This window comes from Dunckerocampus dactyliophorus, chromosome 8 (assembly GCF_027744805.1).
Source record: "Dunckerocampus dactyliophorus isolate RoL2022-P2 chromosome 8, RoL_Ddac_1.1, whole genome shotgun sequence".
In the NCBI taxonomy this organism is placed as follows: domain Eukaryota; kingdom Metazoa; phylum Chordata; class Actinopteri; order Syngnathiformes; family Syngnathidae; genus Dunckerocampus; species Dunckerocampus dactyliophorus.
In genome coordinates this window covers 25641277-25665186 of record NC_072826.1, presented here as the reverse complement: position 1 = coordinate 25665186, position 23910 = coordinate 25641277, and the positions used below count along the sequence as shown (strand labels likewise).

Sequence of the window (23910 nt, the reverse complement as noted above, 5' to 3'; positions counted from 1 at the left end):
CTCTGGACTGTTGACCCTAAGTACTTAAAATCATCCACCTTCTTGTCCCTTCTCCCTGTAACCTCACTCTTCCACTTGGGTCCCTCTCATTCACACGCATGCACTCTGTCTTACTGCGGCTAACCTTCATTCCTCTCCTTTCCAGGGCAAACCTCCACCTCTCTAGCTTCTCCTCCACCTGTTCCCTGCTCTCACTGCAGATCACAATGTCATCTGCAAACATCATAGTCCATGGAGATTCCTGTCTAACCTCGTCTGTCAGTCTGTCCATCACCATAGCGAACAAGAAGGGGCTCAGAGCTGATCCCTGATGAAGTCCCACCTCCACCTTGAACTCCTCTGTCACACCTACAGCACACCTCCCCACTGTCTTACAGTCCTCATACATGTCCTGCACCGCTCCAACATACTTCTCTGCCACTCCAGGCTTCCTCATACAATACCACAGTTCCTCTCTGGGCACCCTGTCATAAGCTTTCTCCAGATCTACAAAAACACAATGCAGCTCCGTCTGGCCTTCTCTGCACTTCTCTATCAACATCCTCAAAGCAAATACTGCCTCTGTAGTACTCTTTTTTGGCATGAAACCATACTGCTGCTCACAAATGCTCACTTCTGCCCTTAGTCTAGCTTCAACTACTCTTTCCCATAACTTCATTGTATGGCTCATCAGCTTTATTCCTCTGTAGTTGCCACAGCTCTGCACATCTCCCTTGTTCTTAAAAATGGGCACCAGCACACTTCTCCTCCATTCGTCAGGCATCTTTTCATGATCTAAGATTCTGTTGAACAACCCAGTCAGAAACTCTACTGCCACCTCTCCTAGACACTTCCAAACCTCCTACAGGTATATCATCAGGACCGACGGCCTTTACACTCTTCATCCTCTTCAATGCCCTCCTCACTTCATCCTGACTAATCTTTGCTATTCCTGGTCCACAAAAGTCACCTCTTCTAGTCTTTGTTCTCTCTCATTATCCACGTTCATCAGCTCTTCAAAGTATTCTTTCCATCTTCCCATCCCACTACTGGCACTTGTCAATAGACTTCCATCCCTGTCCTTAATCACCTTAACCTGCTGCACGTCATTCCCATCTCTGTCTCTCTGTCTTGCCAACCTGTATAGATAAGTCTCTCCCTCCTTACTATCCCACCTAGCATACAAGTCATCATAAGCCCCTTGTTTGGCCTTTGCTACCTCTACTTTCACCTTACGCTGCATCTCCCTGTACTCCTGTCTACTCTCCTCTGTCCTCTCAGTGTCCCACTTCTTCTTAGCTAACCTCTTTCTCTGTATACACTCCTGTACCTCCTCATTCCACCACCAAGTCTCCTTGTCTACTTTCCTTCCAGATGCCACACCAAGTACTCTCCTACCTGTCTCCCTGATCACATTAGCTGTAGTTGTCCAGTCATCTGGGAGCACCTCCTGACCACTAAGAGCCTGTCTTAACTCCTTCCTAAAAGTCATGCAACACTCTTCCTTTTTCAGCTTCCACCATTTTGTCCTCTGCTCTGTCTTTGTCCTCTTCATCTTCCTCACCACCAGAGTGGTAATAATATTCTAATATTTTGAAGCTGAATGTGGTGCTCTTTGCTGACCTCCAATGAATAAACAGCAGCACGAGTGTAAAGGAACACAGTAATACAGCATCTTTCACATTTGAAGTCATGGATTATGATCCAGAACTTAAATCAAAGTCTTTCTTTGCCTCAAAATAAAGAAAAAAAAGACCAAAAAAAAAATCACATTTTATTATTTGATGATATGATATATGATTTAACAATTTAATAATAAAATACAAATTTTAAAGATGATATTAAATCTTTACCCTGGAGTGAGGAGCTATGTCATTTGGGAGGAAGTTGGAGTTGAGCCGCTGCTGGTCCACACTGAGGAGCCAGATGTGGAGGCTCGGGCATCTGATCTCGTCCGACCCACAGATTCCCAACCGGCCTGCAGAGAATAACTCGGGAGGAGTTGGACCAAGCAGTCGGGGAGAGGGAGGCTGCTGCCCCCCACAACCGGACTCCAAATGAGTGGAAGAATATGGATTCATGGATTCATGATTTTATGCATGTATTTCCTCCTTTTGTTCATTCAAGGAAAACTAAAAGAAACCAAAAAAAACAACATTCAACATTTGAATATTGAATACTATTAAACATTTTTTAATAATTTTATAATAAAATATGTACTATTTAATAATATTATACATGATATGTTTATTTAAAAAATAATGAAAACATAAAATAAAGAAAAAACATAACATTTTAAGACTTAATAATTAGATATTATTTTGAAGTTGCATCATCATGTTGTCACTGTCTAATGAAAAGCATTTATCTCTTAAATATGTCATGTAAGGCAAGAAAAAAGACCCAAAATGTGAAAAAAAAATTGTAATCATAATAAATAAAAAAAAAACACATCAATTTAAGATGTAAGAGTATTGTTGTAATATTTTTAAGCTACACTGTCTCATGATAAGCCTTTTCTTTTAATGCTGTTACTTAAAGGAAGACAAAAATTCCAAGAAAAATCAAGAAAAGTTGTTTCTCGGCTCAAATAAAAAACAAAAACATTACATTTTAAAATGTTTTATTATTTTTAAGCTGCATCATGTTGTCACCGTCCAATGAAAAGCATTTATCTTTTAAATATGCCATTTAAGGACCCGAGTGAGGACAAGTGGCAAAGAAAATGGATGGATGGATGGATGGATGGATGGATGGATGGATGGATGGATGGATGGATGGATGGATGGATATGCCATTTAAAGGCCCTGTCACACCTTGACGATTTAGCCAGCGTACGCCAACGTTTGAAAAATTTGGCCTATACGCTGGCGTACGTCGAATAAGTTATGGGTAAGTTTTGTATAAGTTAAGAGCATACATCGTAGTACGTCCAAGTCGTCCAAAAATCAAAGTCCACAAAACTTTTTGACGTATGTCAACGTATGATTCATACGTTCCGCATACGCGGGCAATAAGTTATGCAATCGTTGACGCCCGTTCACACACGTTATTTGTAAGTTACGCACAAGTCGTAATACGTCAACATACCTTGAGACAAAACTATGACTTCTTGGCTCTCTTCTTGGCTACAGTTGGCTGAGAGGAGATGGAAGCCACTGGGGAAGCAGCTTCCGATACCATTGACGATGCCTGAGAGGCGTTACAACCTGCGTCATCTCCATCAGAGTGAGAGTGGGAGGGGAGGCTGTGGGTGGTGATGGATCCTTCCGTCACTGCCCTGATACTTCTTGAAAATTTTCTTTGGCATGATGGTAATGTTGACACTGCGATGTCTAGTGAGGTGAGTCATCAAGTGGCAGCCTTTTTATAGGCTACGGCACGTGATGGTCGGCCATACGCTGCCGTGCGGTTTGCATAATTAGACTGGTGTTGGGCATAAGTTGTGAACGCCGGCAACACGCTACGCATTCGTTGGTATAAGTTGTCTATAAGTTATAGAAACGTTCCATATAAGTTACTAATACGTCATGTATACGTCGAACTCGTTATGAATACGCTAAGTATACTCCCAAAATTGAAAAAAACTTTGAAAGTTCAACGTATGCCATCAAAATGATCACGTCGGGCGTGCGCTGGCTAAATCGTCAAGGTGTGACAGGGACTTAAGAAAAGAAAAAAGACCATAACATTTTTTTGCCGCCAAAGAAAGAAAACAATTTAAATTGTAAGAATATTATAATATATGTTGAAGCTACACCGTGTTATGATAAGCATTTTTCTCCCCATTGTTTGAATTGAAAATAACAATTATGTGTAATGGTGTGCTTTTATTTGGCTACAAAAGTGGTCTGCATGTTCATATTTGATGTGCGCGCTTGAGGAAACGTCTCAGGTTGAGCCCCTTCCACTCCTCACACATTGTTTTGGGCGTCAGCTGAGATTTTGGAAGTGGAGCTCAAAGTGCTTCAAAGCCTAAAAGTTTTTACAGGTGCCAGGGGTCACGGGGTCAGGTGGATTTCTGCAAGCATGCGTGTTTGGACGAAGACGCTGGATTACAGCTATGTGGACCTGAGGCAGTGGGACGGACGGAAATGTCCTCTTGTATGGCTTTGCAGCTAATACACTCCTGTCACTCTCATCATGAGATGACACTTCCTGTCTTTAACGGACACTTCCTGTCGTCGAAGCCTGTGTTGCAGACCACAAGTAATTGTGTTTATTTATTATTATTAGTAGTATTAGTATTATTATATTATTAGTATTATTTACTTTTCTAATAATAACATGGAATGAATAATAAAACAAGATGAATACATGAATATGCATATCAAAGACAACTTACACGTGAAAAATCTTCTGTGAGTGTTTTCCAGTGGCTCAGAACAATTTAATAATACTGTATTTAATACACCATAAAAATTTAAAAACATGCCTCAATTTGAATATTCAGGATTAATTTTAATACAAAAATACATGAAACATGTTTTTTAATTACAAAAGTTACATAAATCTGGAAATATTTGAAAATAAAAAAAATACAAAAAGAAAAATTAATTACCAGATTAAAAAAAAATGCATTGGCTTATTGGAGTATATTTATAATCAGAAATAATTATTCATTCATTTCAATTGTGGACTAAATAACTAAAAATAACAAATATGAATCCATCTACACATATCTTTTATTTTAAAACGATGAATTACTACCAAAATAATTCATTTTAAATTTAAAAGATCATATTTTACTGTGAAAGTGAAAAAAATAGGTCGAGCTGCCGATAGAACGCCAAGGTAGTTTGGACCGATCACGTAAAAGTGACTTTGTAGATGTCACAAGCTACACACGGAGATGCAACTTTCATCTTTGTTATTCTCATTACAGATAAACAAACTCCAAAATTTGTTGTTGTTATCTGTTTTGTTATCTGTTCTCTTGTAGCTGCTAGTTATGGGAGAAAAAAAGCGTATTGTTTGACGGCTTTGCTTGGCGTCATGAACTCTACTACAGAAATCAGTGTTTTCTACACATCCGCTTCTTAAACTTTTATTTCATGATAAAATGGTTGAAATGGATCGGCTGCATTGTCATTTGCACATTCATTTTGCAATTCTTGCATATCGGTAATGTTTGATAGCAAATGCTAACTGGATGTAATACATGAACTGTGTGACCTGATGAACGTTACGTAGCTATTTTGACTGACATATTACGAGTACTCAGGTTATGTACACAACTACTGAGGAATTATTATTATTATTATTAGTATCTTTATTTCCACATTGAATATAATTATGATATCGACTACTTTGATTACCTGAAAATGAACTCACTTTGAAAATGTGAATGTGAAATACTTATCATTAATATTTACAACAGTATTTCAAAGTTTACCGGTTAGATTTTATATATGTTATGTTTAATAGAAAGAGGTAGATCAATTTGACTTGTAACTTGCACGCTGAAAAAGTGCGTGCACCCCTGACATACTGTACATGTTAAACGCACATAAATGCGTACTCATATATTTTTGATAAATCTAATAAATATATATTTCTATATTTCTAGCAGGAGGTAGATCTTTGTGACTTCGTCATTTTAAAAGTAGCTTGCAGGCTGAAAACGTGCCAGCACCTCTGCTCGCTGATTTTAAAACTGTACAAAAAAGACAAGCATTTTTATATAATTATGACCAAAATAATTCATTATGATTTTTAGATGAAAATATCATATTATACTGTATATATGTATATATATATATATACATATATATATATACTGTATATATATATATATATATATATATATATATGTATATATATATATATATATATATATATATATAGTATATATATATATATATATATATATATATATATATATACCTGTATATATAAATATATATACATATATATATATAAATATATATATATATATATATATATATATATATAAAGAAAATCAAAGATTAAAATCAATCACATATCTCTGATTTTAAAATTGTCCAAAAAAATTACAAAAAAAATCTCAATTATTAACAAAATAATTAATTATAACTGTAGATTAAGAGATCATATTTGACTGTAACAGTATAAAAAAGGAAAATGTATTCATTCTGTATTTATTCTGTATTCATTCTATATTTGACTTGTATATACATGATATACATCCTATCTGATTTTAAAGCTGTCCAAAAATGTTAATTAATTATCACCAAAACCTTGAATTCTAATTGTAGAAAAGATTACATTTGACAGTAAAAGTAAAACAGAAAACTGGTAATAATGTGATGCCCTGACATGTGGTTAAGTTTGTATTTTTTCTTGAATGATAGTTCAGTGCTTGGCATATTTTGACTGACATTAGGAGATTGAATATGAAAGTGTATCCTTCCGTTTTTGCGGCCATGCTGTGTCATGAGTAAAAGCTGTGTGTCTTAATGTGCTTCTACTCGAGCTGGATTGAGACGGTTATTGGCAACAACGCCACCCACACCACAAAGATTCTCAAAGATCAGCGACTGAGCCAACACTTGCATCACCAGCAGGATGCTTCCCATCTGGCCCGCATGATTGATAGCCTCCATATCTCACACAGACGTATTTTGTCTTAACTTTTTTCACGTTTGCTTCAAGAAATCTCTTGTCAAATTGGCTGCGAGGCCGCCATGTGCTGCAGCTTAGGGAAAACATGGTTTATTGTCAAACTGCACTTTCTCATTCAATAAGTCAATGCAATCATTTCATGCAGCTTTAAATTTCAATGGACCGCATCAAGTTGTAACGACGGCCATATGGCGCTGCTCCTGTCAGCCTCAGACCTCGAACCTGCTCAAACACGGCCAGATATCACACACACAGCTATACTCCTCACGCAATGTCGCACCATACCATACACTCCAATTAACATCTCATTACAATACTATGTTAACACTCATTACATTACTATACACTCCAATTAACATCTCATTACAATACTATTTTAACACTCATTACATTACATTACTATACATTCCAATTAACATCTCATTATAATACAGTATACTCCAATTACCATAATATCTTAGTACGATACCATACACTCCAATTAATATCTCATTACGATTCAATTTACTCCAATTTATGCCATTATGATACAATACACTCCAATTATCTCATTACAATACAATGCATTCCAATTACATTACAATCTACTCCAATTAATATCTCATTACAATACAATACACTACAATTAATATCATACTATGATACACTATACTCCAGTTAATATTTCATTACAGTGCAATACACTCCAATTATCTCATTACAATACAATGCATTCCAATTACATTACAATGTACTCCAATTAATATCTCATTACAATACAATACATATTATGATACACTATACTCCAGTTAATATTTCATTACAATACAATACACTCCCATTACAATAGAAATGCATTCCAATTACATTACAATGTACTCCAATTAATATCTCATTACAATACAATACACTACAATTAATATCACATTATGATACATTATACTCCAATTAATATCTCATTACGATACAATACACTCCAATTAACATTCATTACAATATAATATACTCCAATTAATATCTCAATACAATACATTCCAATTAAAAAAATATTATTTAATATACAGCAATTAATATCTCATTATAGCATAATAAACACCAATCAAAACTAATTGCAATTTAATATAGTCCAATTAATATTTCATTACGATAAAATACACTCCAATAAAAAACAATTATGATTTAACATACTCCAATTCATGTCTCATTACAATACAATACACACCAATTAACACTCATTACATACACTCCAATTAATATCTTATTATGATGCACTATACTCCAATTTACATCTCATTACGATACAATACACTCCAATTACTATCTCATTACGATACAATACACTCCAATCTCGTTACAATACAATATAGTCAAATTAACACTAATTACGATATAATACACTCCAATTAATATCACATAACAATTCAATAGACACCAGTTAACACTTACTACGATCCAATTGACATCTAAAAAAAGAGCCTCACCATTTTTGTTCATAGTTAAGCATAGTAGGTATTTTATATAGCTTTTGTATAGTTATTTTATTTAGTTTTTTGTATGTAGTTATTGTAGTGATGTTAATGTTGTATATAATCATGTATTACTGTTATTATTTCGTACTGTATTCCCTTATTTATGGGATTTTTATTTTGTGGTGAGGGTTTTTTTATAGTTTATATTTTTTTGTACGTATTTGTAATTAGTTAAGCACGTAAATTGGGTGAACAAACAACAATGTTTGCCATGCAAAATCTCACCCAGGGTGCCACTTTGGCGGCTAAGGATGATGTTTTTGTTCTTCTTGGGCATGTATAAGACAATAGGGGCGTCCACGTGACGCTGCAGCTCATGAGATATAAGTAAGTGATGGCAGGTGATATTGTGTCTTCTCAGTTCAACAGTTTGATTCTCAGTTGATTTTTCTCTGGAGTTCCACCAGTTGGCTTCCCTGAGCGAACTTGCGTGTTCCAAGCATAACATGCATTGCAAGCAAGCCATAACTTGGAAGCTCGGCAAATGTTTTTAGGAGGCAGTTGTCGTGACAGCGGTGAGGTTCCCTTGAACTCTCTTTTGCATATAAAAAGCACCCAAAAACGACACGTATGTCACACAGTCCATAAAATTTTCCTTTTCCTTTCTTTCATCCATCCTGGAAGATTTCAAATCCATCTGAATAGAGAAGAATGACGTTTAGGATATTTTTACTGCTGTCACCCAAACAGTATGCAAGGATTAACATGCAATATGTTACATTTCACTCCATTTAATTATGATATGACACAATGCACACTTTAATACATACAATACATACAATAATATTTTTAATACAGTCAGCCCCCACAAACTCACAGATAAGCTCCTCACACTTGGCCTGTCTCCCTCCCTCTGTAACTGGGTGTTTAACTTTCTCACAGGCAGGCCCCAGTCAGTCAGAGTCCACAATCGCACATCCAGCTCACGAATTGTGAGCACTGGGACCCCACAGGGGTGTGTGCTGAGTCCGCTCCTCTACACGCTCTTCACATACGATTGCGTGACCTCCCACAACAACACCAGCATCATTAAATTTGCGGATGACACTACAGTCATCGGACTGATCACTTGTGGTGTTGAAACATCATACAGAAGAGAGGTGGCGGACCTCATAGCTTGGTGTCGTGATAACAATCTCCTTCTCAATACAGATAAGACTAAAGAGATGATCATCGACCCAAGAACAAGGGAAAAAGAGCTGCATAGACCCCTGTTTATTGATGAGACTGAGGTGGAGAGGGTGAAAACCTTCAAGTTCCTTGGCACACACATCAGCGATAACCTCACCTGGTCTCACAACACCCAACAAATTATGAAGAAGTCCCAAAGGAGACTGTACTTCCTGAGAAGACTGAGGAAATTTGGCATGTCCACCACAATCCTGAGTTGCTTCTACAGATGCACTATCGAAAGTGTCCTTACCGCCTCCATCACTGTTTGGTACGGTAACTGTACAACACGTGATAGGAAGGCACTCCAGCGGGTGATCAAGACCTCACAGAACATTGTTGGGGCAGTCCTCCCCTCACTGCAAGACATTTATAAAACTAGAGTCCTACGAAGAACACACAACCTCATCAAGGACAGCACACATCCACAACACTCATTATTCACACTCCTACCGTCAGGCAGACGCTACAGGAGTTTGAAGTCCAGGACCACAAGACTGGCGAACAGCTTTTACCCACAGGCCATCAGGCTTCTCAACGAAGCACTCACACACGCCACACGCAACACACACTCATAGCACTTTATTTATTTATTTATTTATTTACTTATTTATTTGTATATTTATTTGTATTAATGTCTCTTTTTGTTGTTGCTTAATTTATTGGTATATATGTTTATGTTTCTTATGTTCTTATGTTCTTATTCTTTCTTGTGTTTTCTTTCTTTTCTTGGGAGAATGAACAGAATAAGATTGTCACTGCATAGTATAACTGCTGTTTTACCATGCACATGACAATAAAACTATTGAATCTCTTGAATCTTTAAATAAGCTTCTGACTCATTAAGTGATGTATAGGAAACATTTTGGAGTTCTTGTCATGTGACAGTCATGTGACTGTCCCAGGATATGGCTTCCACAAAATGGGTAATTTACTAAAGCTTATTTTTTTTCCAAGAAAAGTTTTTTTTTTTTTTTTTTTTTTTTTTGCTGAGATTTTTTTTTTTAAAAGAAAAGGTCATTTTTAATAAATCACATTCAAATATTGAATTAAATATTTATATAAATGTAATATAATCAATTTTATGAATTATTATTATATTCATAAATGTACTCGACCACATTAAATGAATTTCCGCGATATAGGATTCAGTGTTAATAAACTGAATATTTTGGTAGTTAGAGCATCAAAAACATTTTTATGACTTTCTAAATACGTTTTTTTTTACATTATTAGAGCCCTGTAGACATGGAATAACACCCCCATAGTCACCTTTACACTCCTATCATTCATTGTTTACAACACATTGCAACTCTTATGTTGCAGGGACTCGAGACAGTCGCTAGCTAGCGAGCTAACAAGCTAGCGAGCTAACCTGTTAGCCTCAAATGTACTTCTTTTAAACTTAAGAAGCCAAAAACTTACCACTTCCACACAGGATCGGAGGAAAACTTTTTTTCACTCAATCATGTCAGACATGCCATGGCTGGCTTCATGCAGTGTTAAGGTAATGCAATGTAAGGTAATGTTGCAATGTTTTGTGTCATTACTGCCGCCTCGTGACCAGAATGCGACATACCACTTGTACTTCAATATGTTTTAGACCATAGTCTACCACAAAACAGCAATCATTAATGAATTCATTTCTGAAAAACACAATATAGCGAGGGAGCAATAATCAAACCATGATATTGCGAGGGCCGACTGTGTATGCAATGCACATGTAACACACATGTTACGCATATGTAACATATGTTAGATATAATGCATATGTAACACATGTCACATATAGTATATGTAATGCATATGTAACGTACTGTATATATAACCCACGTAACATTAAGTATATGTAATGCATATGTAACGTACTGTATATGTAACCCACGTATGAGGTTGGATGTTTGAGTCTTACCAGGGACGTTCCAGCTTGGCTCCAAAAAACCCAAGGAAGGTCAAAGTTGGAATCCACGACAGTAAAAGAGGCTACATGAGCGAGCGTGGGTGGGGCTAAGATGACAATAAACACAATGGAGTTGTGTTTAAACGTTTTATTTACATCAACTTTTGTCCTGTGTCTTTCTGTGGTGGCGGCAGCAGCAGCAGCAGCAGCAGCGTCTCACGGAACCTCACGACCCTGCGAAAGTGAGCCTTCATTAATACCACAGCATACACCCACTTTATTAGGGACAGTAGACAGCATTCCCACTGCAGATGTGTATGGATGCCAAATATGCTGGACAATATGATATTGTCCAGAGCTTCATTACCGACGCCGATATCAGCCGATAACGATATAGGCAGCAGCTTTTTGTAATTTAAAGATGCGAAATCCAGTCCAATGTACAGTAGGTCAATATCCAGTATTTCCCATACATTCCATTATTAAATAATAGATTTGGGTCTACCTGTTCGCCCTCACTCATAAACACATTATAATGGGACTTTCAAGGTTTATTTACATAGCACATTTTAAAACAGCCAATACTGCTCCGTCTTGCTTGTGACATTAAAAACATAACATATTTGTTTTGCTTTTCATTTTTTTTTGCTCACTTTTTGTCTCCCACAGCGTCCGTTTAAAATGAAATGCACATGCGTCATCGCCAGTTATGCAAATGTCATCACGCCCCCCACAAAATCCACTGCCACAGAGAGATTGTAGTCGTGTGGGAAACACTGATTTGTGCTACGCTACCTGAACAAAACATCTGTATTGTAGCTTTGTGTTCACACTTCGATTCACTACACTTCGATTTCGTTTCAGATCATAAATATTAGTCAATGACAATACAGCTGAACACAAAATTCAGTTTTTAAATGAAACTTCTTATTATTAAGGGAGAAAAAAATCCTACATGGCCCTGTGTGAAAAAGTGATTGCCTCCCCTGTTAAAACATAACATAACTGTGATTAATTGAGATCGATCAGTCTGGAAAAGGTTATGAAGCCATTTCTAAAGCTTTGTGACTCCAGCAAACCACAGCCATTATCCACAAATGGAGAAAACTTCTCAGGAGTGGCCGGCCAACCAAAATTACCCCAAGAGCGCAGCGACTACTCATCCAAGAGGTCACAAAAGACCCCACAACAACATCCAAAGAACTGCAGGCCTCACTTGCCTCAGTTAAGGTCAGTGTTCATGACTCCACCATAAGAAAGACACTGAGCAAAAACTGCCTGCATGGCAGAGTTCCAAGACGAAAACCACTGCTGAACAAAAAGAACACCAAGACATGTCTCAATTTTGCCACAAAACATCTTGATGATCCCCAAGACCTTTGGGAAAATACTTTGTGGTCCTGAAGAGATAAAAGTTGAACTTTTTGGAGGGTATGTGTCCCATTACAACTTCCGTAAAAGTAGCGTTGCATATCGGAAAAAGAACATCATACCAACAGTAAAATGTGGTTTTGGTAGTGTGATGGTTTGGGGCTGTTTTGCTGCTCCAGGACCTGGAAGACTTGCTGTGATAAATGGAACCATGAATTCTGCTGTCTACCAAAAAATCCTTAAGGAGAATGTCCGGCCATCTGTTCGTGACCTCAATGATCGAAAACACACCAGCAAGTCCACCTCTGAATGGCTGAAGAAAAACAAAATGAAGACTTTGGAGTGGCCTAGTCAAAGTCCTGACCTGAATCCTATTGAGATGCTGTGGCATGACCTTAAAAGGCGCTTCATGCTGGAAAACCCTCCAATGTGGCTGAATGACAGCAATTCTGCAAAGATGAGTGGGCCAAAATTCCTCCACAGCGCTGTAAGAGACTCATTGCAAGTTATCACAAACGCTTGATTGCAGTTGTTGCTGCTAAGGGTGGCCCAACCACTTATTAGGTTTAGGGGGCGATCACTTTTTCACACAGGACCATGTAGGCTTGGATTTTTTTCTCCTTAATAATAAAATGTTTCATTTAAAAGCTGCATTTTCTGTTCAGTTGTGTTGTTATTGACTAATATGTACATTTCTTTGATGATGTGAAACATTTCATTGAAACATGCAAAAAAATAAGGAATCAAGGGGCCAACACTTTTTCACATCACTGTATTTTGACATTATGCCGAGGGCCAGTGAAATATGAGCTGCAAATGCGTCCCGGGCCGCACGATGGACACCCCTGCTCCAAACCAAAAATAGGACGGCAATTATTGGACGCACCATGTGGTTGTCACCCTGCACTTCCTCTTCCTCGTCAGCTTCGCTGTCCAGTCGCGCCTCCTCATCTGTGCCTCCATCCGCCTCCTCGTGAGCGTCCTCCAAGTCGGAGCTTGATTCCTCGCTGTAGCGCTGCGACCACACCCTCTTTCCTTCAAGCACAAAAACCCAACAATGACAATGTGTGTGTCAAATACACCATGTAGACACAGGCATTGGGACACAGGTTTGAGTGAATGAATGAATGCGTGAATGAGAGCTTGGAGAAACTCCTTAGTTGTCCCACAATCTTCATTCTTCATCGTATCAGGACATGTTGGATACATTGTATGCTTTTTCCTCTTCCCAGTGCACAAAACAAGGCTTGGAGGAGTGTGGTGTGGAAGAACACCTCTCTCAGGTCTGACAGCGGCCTCTTTGAAGGGCGTTTGATTGATTCTAGCGTGTGCGGCGTCACAAGCGAGGTCAGGGATAATCCCCGACCTGCCCACTAAGCACATAGAAGGAAGGCAACGGTGTTCTGGTGCGCCTCTAAAGCGGACTCACAGTGATGGATGTTCACGCTTTCAGCGCGGACGTCGTGGGGGCTCCTCACGACTTTTCCGTGGGACATCATCATCATTATCATCATCATTATCATCACCATCATCATCATCAACATCATGGCTCGATGACAAGCATGAGAATGGGTTCCGGACGCAACATCTGACTGGCGTCAAAAACTTCACACCTTTTCCATCACAAACACTCAAAGCGTACATTTAGAGTACGGGTGTAATGGTTTTATTGATTTATTTGGAATTAATCATTAAGAAATGAAGAAATACATATTTCATTCTGTGTGCACCGAATCTATAGAATATAGGAATTTCACTTTTTGATTAATTAACTTTTGGACTAATGAAAAAACTTACCTTTTCAAAGATATTCTAATTTATTGCACCTGTATATTATCTAATATTTATATATATATTTTTTAATTATTGGTTTTTTTTTATGTTTAGTCATTTTTGGTGAATTACCTGCTCGCATTTGTTTTTAAAAAAGCATTTTAAAAACATACGTTTTGCATTTTCTCCCCCTTACTGTACAGCAGGGGTGTCCAAAGTGCGGCGCAGGGGTCATTTGTGGCCCGCGACTGTTTTTTTAATTGTCCACGGCACATTCTAAAAATATAATTTAACATAAAAAATTTTGACAGCAACAAATATGGAAAAATCAGGTGTAATTTTAAGAGAATAAAGTCAAAATATTAAGAGAAAAACACTGTAATCTAATGAGAAAAAGTATCCATTTTACAAACATAACATTATGAGGAAAAATAACGTTGTTTTAGTAGCATAACATTGAAATATTAAAGAAAAAGAAGGTTTTTTTTCAAAGTCATAATATTATGAGAAACAAAAGAAAACAACAAATGACGTTGTAACTTTTGAAGAAATAGGTTGCGGAAAAAGTTATAATGTTATGAGAAGAAAGCCAAAATATTATGAAAATAAAGTCATAATTATGAGAAGAAAATTTAAAAGAAGAAAGTTGAAATAGATGGATTTTTTTTTAAAAAACAGTCAAAATATTAAAAAACAAAAGTCAAATTCTATTAAGGGAAAAAAGGGCCAATTTTAGGAGAATAGCCTGGCTGGGAAAATTACAAGTCATTTTAGTAGCATAGAGTTGAAATATTAAAGAAAAATATGTTATTTTTGTTAAAAGTCGCAATATTATGAGAAACAAAAATAAAAATAAAATGGGGATTTTTGGAAAATTAGGTTGCGTAAAAAGATATCATGTTACGAGAATAAAGTAAAAACATTATGGGGATAAAGTCTTACTAATATGAGAAGAAAATGTACAAGAAGAAAGTTGAAATAGTTGGAAAAAGTCAACAGCAAAAATGGAAAAAACAGCTTTAATTTTATGACAGTAAAGTTAAAATATTAAGAGAAAAAAGTCAAATTCTATTAAGAACAAAAGGAGCAATTTTAGGAGAATAAACTTGTGATATTACGAGGAAAAATAATGTCATTTTAGTAGCAAAGAGTTGAAATATTAAAGAAAAAAAACATTTTTTTTTTAAAGTCGCAATATTATGAGAAACAAACCAAAAAAATGTAAGTTTTAATTTTTGGAAAATTAGGTTGGAGAAATTACAGACATTAAGACATTAAGTCCTAATATTACATGAATAAAGTCATAATATTATTTTATAAAAAAAAAAAAAGAAAGTTATTTAAGAAGAAAGTTTAAATATTTTGGGGAAAAAACAGCAAAAATGTGAAGAAAGACCAAAGAGGGATTTGATACTAACAATAGGCTTTTCACCTATATGACAAAGGTGAGCTGGAGTTTTTTTTTAAATACTTTTTCTTTTTCTTGAAAAAAGACTTCTTAGCATATCTATGTGTTGCCTTACAAAATAACAAAAAGTCCCCTGCATTGTTTCATTTTTCAAGTTTTTGGACCAGTCCCAGCAGGTGCCGAAGTAAACTGGCATGGGGCGAGTTTGGACACCCCCAGTTTTTTTTTTTTTTTTTTTTTTTTATAAAAAGAGAATCTAAAGGGGTCTAAATACTAAACATAGCAACAAAGTCAGCAACACTGATCCCTCTTGCTACGTCTTCTTATTCTCTGGCAGAGCATGTGCGTATCTGGCGTGTTAAGAAGCAGAGTTATGATGCCATCTGATGTATGGAGCTGTAATGACAAGCTACATTCACAGACAGTCCTGTTATTATGTGTTTATGAGCGAGGGCAAAGAGGTAGCACCAAATCTAATCTAACATATGGAGGCTCTCATGTAGCTAACAAAGTTAGCATAAATATCTGAAATATATGTAAATACCAACCACACAAATACAGTATGTATGTATAATACATGCAATTTCACATTCAATTTATGTATTTTATTGGATACATTGGTCACACTTAAGGTACACAAAAATACAGTAGTTGCTGAGGAACTAATGAAGAACTAATGAGGAACTAATGACTAAGGCACATAAATTTAGACTAGTTACAGAGGAACTAATGAACAACTAATGAGGAACTAATGACTACAGTAGTTACTGAGGAACTAATGAAGAACTAATGAGTAGTGGTTAGGGTTAGGGTTAGGGTTAGGTACAGTAGGTTCGTTCCTCATTAACTACTGTAATTTTGTGTACCTTATTGTAAAGTGTTACTGATTTATTACAGAGAAGAAGTTGAGCGGCGAACATGTGGCATCCATCACACGAGAATGAAGCCATAAAAGTGCTCCTTTCTTATTTTTTCAGCATCATAAACAGCCTAATTGTATCGTATATCATGACATGGAATCAATTGTCCATTAGTTTTCTTGGCTCAATAAATATTCCAAACAACTTCCAACTGGTTTTTTTTTATGATTTTTCCAGTTATTCAGACCTGCCAGGATTTCACAGTGTTGCTATGGCGCCAATCCATGCAAATTCAAACAATACCCGACAATTATGCGCACCCTTGCAACTTTGTCCAATCCCTGCAGCTTCCCCCCCATATTTGGTCAATCATTGTCATTTTCCCAAACGTCAACCCAGGGGTGTCCAAACCTTTTCCAGGAAGGGCCACATAGTGAAAAATGAAACGATGGACAAGGATTATTTTGTTTAGTTTGTTTCTCATCATTTTAACTTTCTTGCTTGGTCTTGATGTTGGTGAGTTCCTTTATGGTCTTTTGTAGTGCCTTCCATCTGATGCTGATCTCCTTTAGGAGCCTTATGATGGAACTGGCTATAAAGCCTCTGCAGCCCACCTCCACTGGGCGAACTTTTACATTCCAACCCCGACCCTCCGCAGCAGCTGCCACGTTGGCATATCACAGTTTTTTCTTTTTGTTAGCTTCTTCAATCGCCTCCTCTCAAGGGACTGTCAGCTCAATGATGAAGACCTGCTGGCAGGATTTAGACCAGAAGACCAGGTCTGGGTGCAGGTTAGTCACCTCAGTTTCAGGAGGGAAGGTGAGCTTTTGACCGAGGTGAACATTGGATTTCCCAATGTCGGGCTGCATCCAGTGGGCTTGATTCTGAAGGAGTTGGTTGGTCCACTGCTTCTCTCCTTCCCGAATGAATGATGTTCGTTGGAATGTCGTGTGGGTTTTTGGGGGCAAGGCACTGGTGGTTACCTTCTTCTTCTCTACTTCCACTGCTAAGCATTTTAGCACTTGATTGTGACGCCAGGTGTATCTACCTTGGGATGGGAGAGGCTGGTCTTGCAACCCAGAAGATGTGCTTGGGTGTTGCTGGTGCAGCACACTGGAAACAAGCTAAATCCTCTCCAAACCAGAGATGGAAGTTGGCTGGAGAAGATAGGGCGTCATAGAACTGCGATGATAAAACTGATTCTGTTGGGCTGCACCGCTCGCTTCAGGTCATTTATACACGGCCTCCCATTTCATCCAACAACATTGCTTGATTTGAGACACTGCAGTGGCACATCTGGCTGTTTCCTCCTGGCACCGCACCTGCTCCAACACCAGATGCTCAACTGGAGTAGCCTTCTGCCATGTGGGTGTTGTGCCATGTTGGACTTGCCCAACTATGTCCCGATGTTTAAGCGTGGCCTGTGCCTGTTCTGCAGCTGTATCTGGTCTCCATTTCCTTCCAGTCGCGAGAGCGAGAGCAACATCTCTAACGGATGGGTCCCAAGATTCTGTGAGTGTCATTTCAAGTCTTGCTTTAGTACATTTTACTCCTCTACTAGGCTTGAACTTGGCAGTGAGAGAGTTCCATTGCCATAGAGGCCTGTGCTACTAAAACATTTAGGCAGTCCTAGCCACTTCCTCACTTGCGCATTTACCAATCGCTCCAGTCTTTTAACATGGGATAATCGTGACCTCATACATGGTGATGGGCCATATGAGACGAGACAGTAGTCCAAACTGGAAGCACCATAGCTTCAGAGAGCAGTGTTGTTCATATGCCTCAGGCCAGTGATGGTATCCTCCTTGGGTTGTTCCACGTTATTGGTATCTTTGAGATTGGTGACCAAGGCTTTTGATGGACTTCTCTTGTATCGTTGGTATCGCCTCATCATTTAAGTGAAACTTCTCTTTGGACAGTTGGCCTGTGATGATGGAAACACTGTGGGTCTTTCGAGGTTTAAGCTCCATTCGCGCGCATCTGATGTTTGAGTCAAGCTTGTTCAGGAGACGTCTGGTGCATGCCTTTGTTGTTGTTACAATCGTCATGTCATCCATGTTTGCTCTGATAGAAGGAAGATGTAGACCACTCTTTTGCCGTTCCCCTCCAACCACTCATCGAGATGCTTTTTGATATTGATTATTGATATTGATTAATGATATTGAGCTCCATTGCCATGATGAAAGCCAGTTTAGAAATGGTACAGCCTGCCATTATGCCTATATCCAGGTTCTGCCATGAAGTTGTGCCAGTCTGTGTTATTACGCAGAACTGATTATCCTTGAAATAGGCTTTGACCAGTTTTGTGATGCTCCCGGGGACTTGGAAGAAGTTAAAAGCTTCCCACAACACCTCATGAGGCACTGATCCAAAGGCATTGGCGAGGTCCAAAAAAACCACATGTAGATCTTTCTTTTCCCTCTGGCGCCAGATGATGTTTGCTTTCTCCAGACATCCTGAGAAGCAACTTATTCCTGTTTTTTATACCAATGTGTCAATAAAGTTGTTATTTTGCAGGAATGCTGAGCCTGAGTCTTTGGGCTACGATGCTGGAGAAGATGTATCCCTTCACACTAAGAAGATTAATCTGCAGGAACTGGTTGATGTCTCTCTTTGGGAATCAGAAGTCTTCTCTTTGGGAATCAGGATCCCTCCTGCTCTTTACCACGCCTTTGTTATGGTGCCTTTTTGCCATGCCACTTTCATAGCTCTTTCCAGAGGCACCTGAAATACCATGCATTCTTATATAGTCTATATGGAACACTGTTGGGCCCGGGGGCTGATGCCATCCTGGCATGCTTTACTGCATTCTTTACTTCGCTCCATGTAGGGGGCCTCTTTTCCATTTGGTGCTCAGTTGGTTGGATTGGTAGCATGTAATCAGGAATGATGACAGGCTAAATCCTCTGGTTGTCCGAAAAGGTCTTCTTCAGGTGTCTTTCTAGTTCCTTTACAGGTACTTCTAGGGTTTCTGTTTTCTCCTGACAAAGAGGTCCCTGACGAACTTGTATGGGTCTCTGTAGAAGGCAGTCCCCATTTGCTCTCTCTTTTTCTTTTGCTTTCTCAGGTATTCTGCCCTTTGCAGTGTTGCATGGCGTTGCTTGATACCAGCCTGTAACACCTGCACTACTATCCTTTTGGTTTCTGTTGCCTTCTTCTACTGCTTTCTCTGGCGTCTTCTTTCTTTCGCCAGGCACTCAAGCTCTTGCTGTTTTCTGGACTTTGGCTGGGCTGATGGTTTCTTCTGTGCAATGCAGTTCTTGCTTTTTACTCCAAATCTCACGTAGTCCGTACGTGTAGATGATCTCTTCTCCAGTTTCCTTTTGACGTCTCCTTTCAGTCCTCCGAGAAGATGGACTAGATCTGTGTCGGTGGTTACCAACTCCTTTTTCTGGCAGGATTATGGCCACAGGATCTGAGGTTTTCATACATCGATCTTCCTTTTTGGTGCTTGTTGCAGCTGGCTAGGTTCAGGACTCAGTTCCATTGAAAGACCTTACAATAGTACAACTTTACAACATTACAGTACAGTACAGTACATCATTTTTTTCTATTTCAACCCTATGTTATTACAGTTATATTATTTTTCCTCATGATATTACGAGTTTATTCTCGTACAATTGTGACTTTTTTCATGTTAAAATACAACTTTTTTTCTCTTCATGTTTTGACTTTATTCTCCTGAAATTACAGCTGTTATTTCCATTTCTGATGTTGTGGAGGTTTTTTTCAACTTTCTTCTTGTAAATTTTCTTCTGGTAATTATGACTTTATTCCCATAATATTTTGACTTTATTCTTATAACATTCTAACTTTTCCAGAAATTACAACTTTATTTTGTTTTGTTCGTTTGACATAGCATTACATCTTCTAAAAAAAAAAACCTTTTTTCTTTAATATTTCAACTTTATGTTACTAAAACGACATTGTTTTGCCTCATAATTGTATGACATTATTTTTGAAAAATTACAACTTTTTCCTCGTAAAATGATTGCTGGTTTTTCCATTTTTGCTGATGCTGGTCCACAAATGGCCCAAAAGCCGCAGTTTGGACACCACTGCACTCCAGGAAGTCTCTCAATTCTAGTGAGTCTATATTATCTTATTTTCTGTTAGTATGTCTACTACATTGGGTAATGGGAGGGTAGTAATGTTACAAAACTCACATTTTAGCAATGAAAAAATCTGAAAACAAATACAAAACTTGCTGCTGCACTGCAGTGCTAGACCTAGCTGAAAAATATGACACTTTTGTAGTACGGTTGAACTTGCCAAGGTCCGCTGGGTCGATCACAGCTTTTGTCTTTACTCAATGTTAAAGCGATGGGGACCAAAGGCACTATTTTTGGGTATAAAATCTGCTCTAACTTCTTTAATATTTGGCGTAGAGAAGTGAATGATAAAGTTCAAGTCATGCTTTATCAGATAGAATTAATCACAGACTTGATTTTACAAATTTAAAAATTTTGTAACATTTCTGGTGACTATAGGGGTGTTATTTCATGTCTAGAGGGCTCTAATAATGGTAAAAAGAAGTATTTGGAAGGTTGTAAACAGGTTTTCCATGCTCTATCTACCAAAATATTCCATTTATAAATAAGGAATCCTACTTTCCAGAAATTCACTTGTCACGGTCTAGTCTGGAACCAGTTAACCGCGATAAACGAGGGATTATTGTACTGCATTTTCAGTGTGAACACTCTTAAGTGTGCACGTGCACCACAGCATCTGCGTTACCTGTCTCTCTGTTGTGTGTGCGTCACCTGTGCGGCTGATGTGTGTGTCTTCAGCGAAGCGGTCAAGTCGTCCCAGCAAAGCTTCAATGTGGTCTTTAATCTGAGTCAGTTGGGACTTGATGGCCCGCAGTTGGGCTCCTCTGACTGCTTTGAGGACAAGGAGGACATAAGTGGACATGAGTGTGGTCCACAAATGAAAGAAGAGAAGTCTTGGACCGCACACACACACACACACAAGCAAGTAATGATTGGCACTGACAAAGAGGGAGCGCGGGAGCGCGTGCACATGTGAGTGGCACTTCAAAAATGATTACCTTTTCTTTTGGACATCCCAATGAAAGTCAGATGTGAGGAGAAGCACAAAGACTTCTGGGAGGGATTCTGCTTGAGGTGTTTGACAGAGCAAGCTGCTCTCAGACGTCCCTGACAGGACACTGAAGTCTGTTTGGCTTTGGACACAACCAGACCGTACCGAGTGTCTGCTGTCGTGACGTTTGTTTTCATTTCACGGCTTTTGTGGGAACAAAAAAAAGACATTTTGGAAACTTGGGGGCCTTTCAAGTAATAACACACACATAAAGTACAGTATTTGGGTTTCATTGTGCTTGTATAATGTTTGCAAAAGTTCATAAATGTTTATGTGGGTTCATTGGACACGTGATGGGAAAGTCAAGCTTTTTTTTTCTCAGGCTGCAGACAAAAATTTTAAATTAATTATGAGTAATTATTTGTATTACTATTACTATTATTAACAATAATAAAATTACTGCAAAAACTAAAAACAATTGTACTTGTTCTATATTTATTTATTACAAATCATTGCAAAAAAAATAAAGATGAATAAAAAAAACAGACGTAATAATAATACGTAATATCTAAATAGCTAAATAATAAAGTAAATAAAGTATAAATAAAAACACAGAAAAAGGACTAATAGAAAAACTTGGAAGCCTTTCAAGAAAAAAACATGCACATTTAGGTTTTATTGTGGTTTTAGAATGTTTGCTTATTAAATGTTTGCATGTATTTGTTGGTCATGTGATGAGACGGTCAAATATTTATAAGCAGTAAAGAGTCCATACAAACATTAAAATGAAATTATTACTATTGCTATTATCATTAATCCTTAAATTAGTACAAAAAACAAAAACAACTGTACTAATTTTAGATTTATTTATTACAAATAAATAATTACTGTAAATACAAATTAAAATGAACTAAAAATATATTATATAAAAGAACATACAGTAAATAAAAATATAGAAAAACAATAAAGAAAAACATTAACTTTATTAATAAAGGAATAAAGTCATACAGAAAATTTACAAGAAAGCAATAGTTGAAAAATTAAAAAAAAAACAGCAGAAAAGGAAAATGGCCACATAGTTAAAAATGAAAGGATGCAACTTTGCCACTTTTATTTGTATTTATTTACATATCCTAAGAAAATATAGACATTTAAAAAAAAACTGTACCTCAGCTTTGTGATATACATGTAGGCGAAAAAGCCTATTATTAGTTAGTATCAGTGTCACTCTTTGCTCTTTTTTCCATTTTTGCTGTTGTTTTTTTCTATTTTCCAAATATTTCAGCGTTCTTCTTAAATGATCTTTGTAAATTTTCTTTTTCGTAATATTATGACCGTATCCCCTTAATATTTTGACTTTATTCTCATAATATTAGAACTTTTCACAACCTAATTTAACAAAATTTACAACTTGATTTTGTTTTGTTTGTTTCTCTTAATAGTAATTTTTCTGGAATATTTCAAACCTATGCTACAAAAAATGACAAAGTTTATTCTCTTAAAATTGTGAATTTTTGTTGTTGAATAGGACCTTTTTTCTCTTAATATTTTGACTTTATACTTGTAAAATTAGACCTGTTTTTTCCACTTCTGCTGTTGTATTTTAACTTTCTTCTTGTATATGTTCTTCTGATAATAGCAAAACTTTATTCCCATAATATTTTTATTTTTTTCCCTCAAAGGACTCCAAAAAGGGTGGGTATTCAGAAGTGCTGTTCAGCGCATAAGCGCAAACAACAGTCAGGACACGTCCCCCCACTCAAAGGCGGAGGGAAACTCCCCTCTTGTTCACTGGGTAAAACTCAAATGTACAGCCCGTGATCTGGGGGACAACAAGAATTGCCACCCCTGCCCGTCGCCTCTCATTGCTGGCAACACCAGAGTGGAATAAAGACCAACCCCTCTCAAGAGGACTGGTTCCAGAGCCCTTGCTGTGCATCGAGGTGAGTCAGACTATATCTAGCCGGAAATTGTCCATCTCACACACCAGCTCAGGCTCCTTCCCCACCAGAGAGGTGACATTCCACGTGCCAAGAGCTGGCTTCTGCTCCCGCCTTCAGCCACCTCCCAGTTCACTCAGCACACGATCCCTTTGGCCCCTCCCACGAGTGGTGAGCTCAGGGGAGGAGGGACCCACGTTACCTCATTTGGCTGGGCCCGGCCATCAGATGCTCGCCGTCGTGCCCCACCTCCAGGCGTGCCTCCAGAAGGGGGCCCTGGTGACCCACATCCGGGCGAGGGACATTTTCCAAAGTTGTGTCTCTTTAATGGGATCTGTTGAGCCACTCTTTT

General features: G+C 37.8%; 1 protein-coding gene across 6 annotated transcripts in view; it reads right to left on the bottom strand.

Moving 5' to 3' along the window:
- Positions 1–11080: 11080 nt before the first annotated feature.
- Positions 11081–23910, bottom strand: part of raly (RALY heterogeneous nuclear ribonucleoprotein) — a 42200-nt gene continuing 29370 nt past the window's right edge. For 2 of the 6 annotated variants that reach the window (XM_054783660.1, XM_054783665.1), the window contains exons 6-8: positions 21313–21458; positions 13421–13569; positions 11081–11397 (exon numbers count right to left, since the gene is read on the bottom strand). In XM_054783660.1, the coding sequence (XP_054639635.1) occupies positions 11316–11397; positions 13421–13569; positions 21313–21458 (377 nt within the window). In that variant the 3' untranslated portion in view covers positions 11081–11315. The remainder of the gene's footprint in view (positions 11398–13420; positions 13570–21312; positions 21459–23910) is intronic. The other 4 variants (XM_054783663.1, XM_054783661.1, XM_054783664.1 and 1 more) reach the window with 4 other exon arrangements.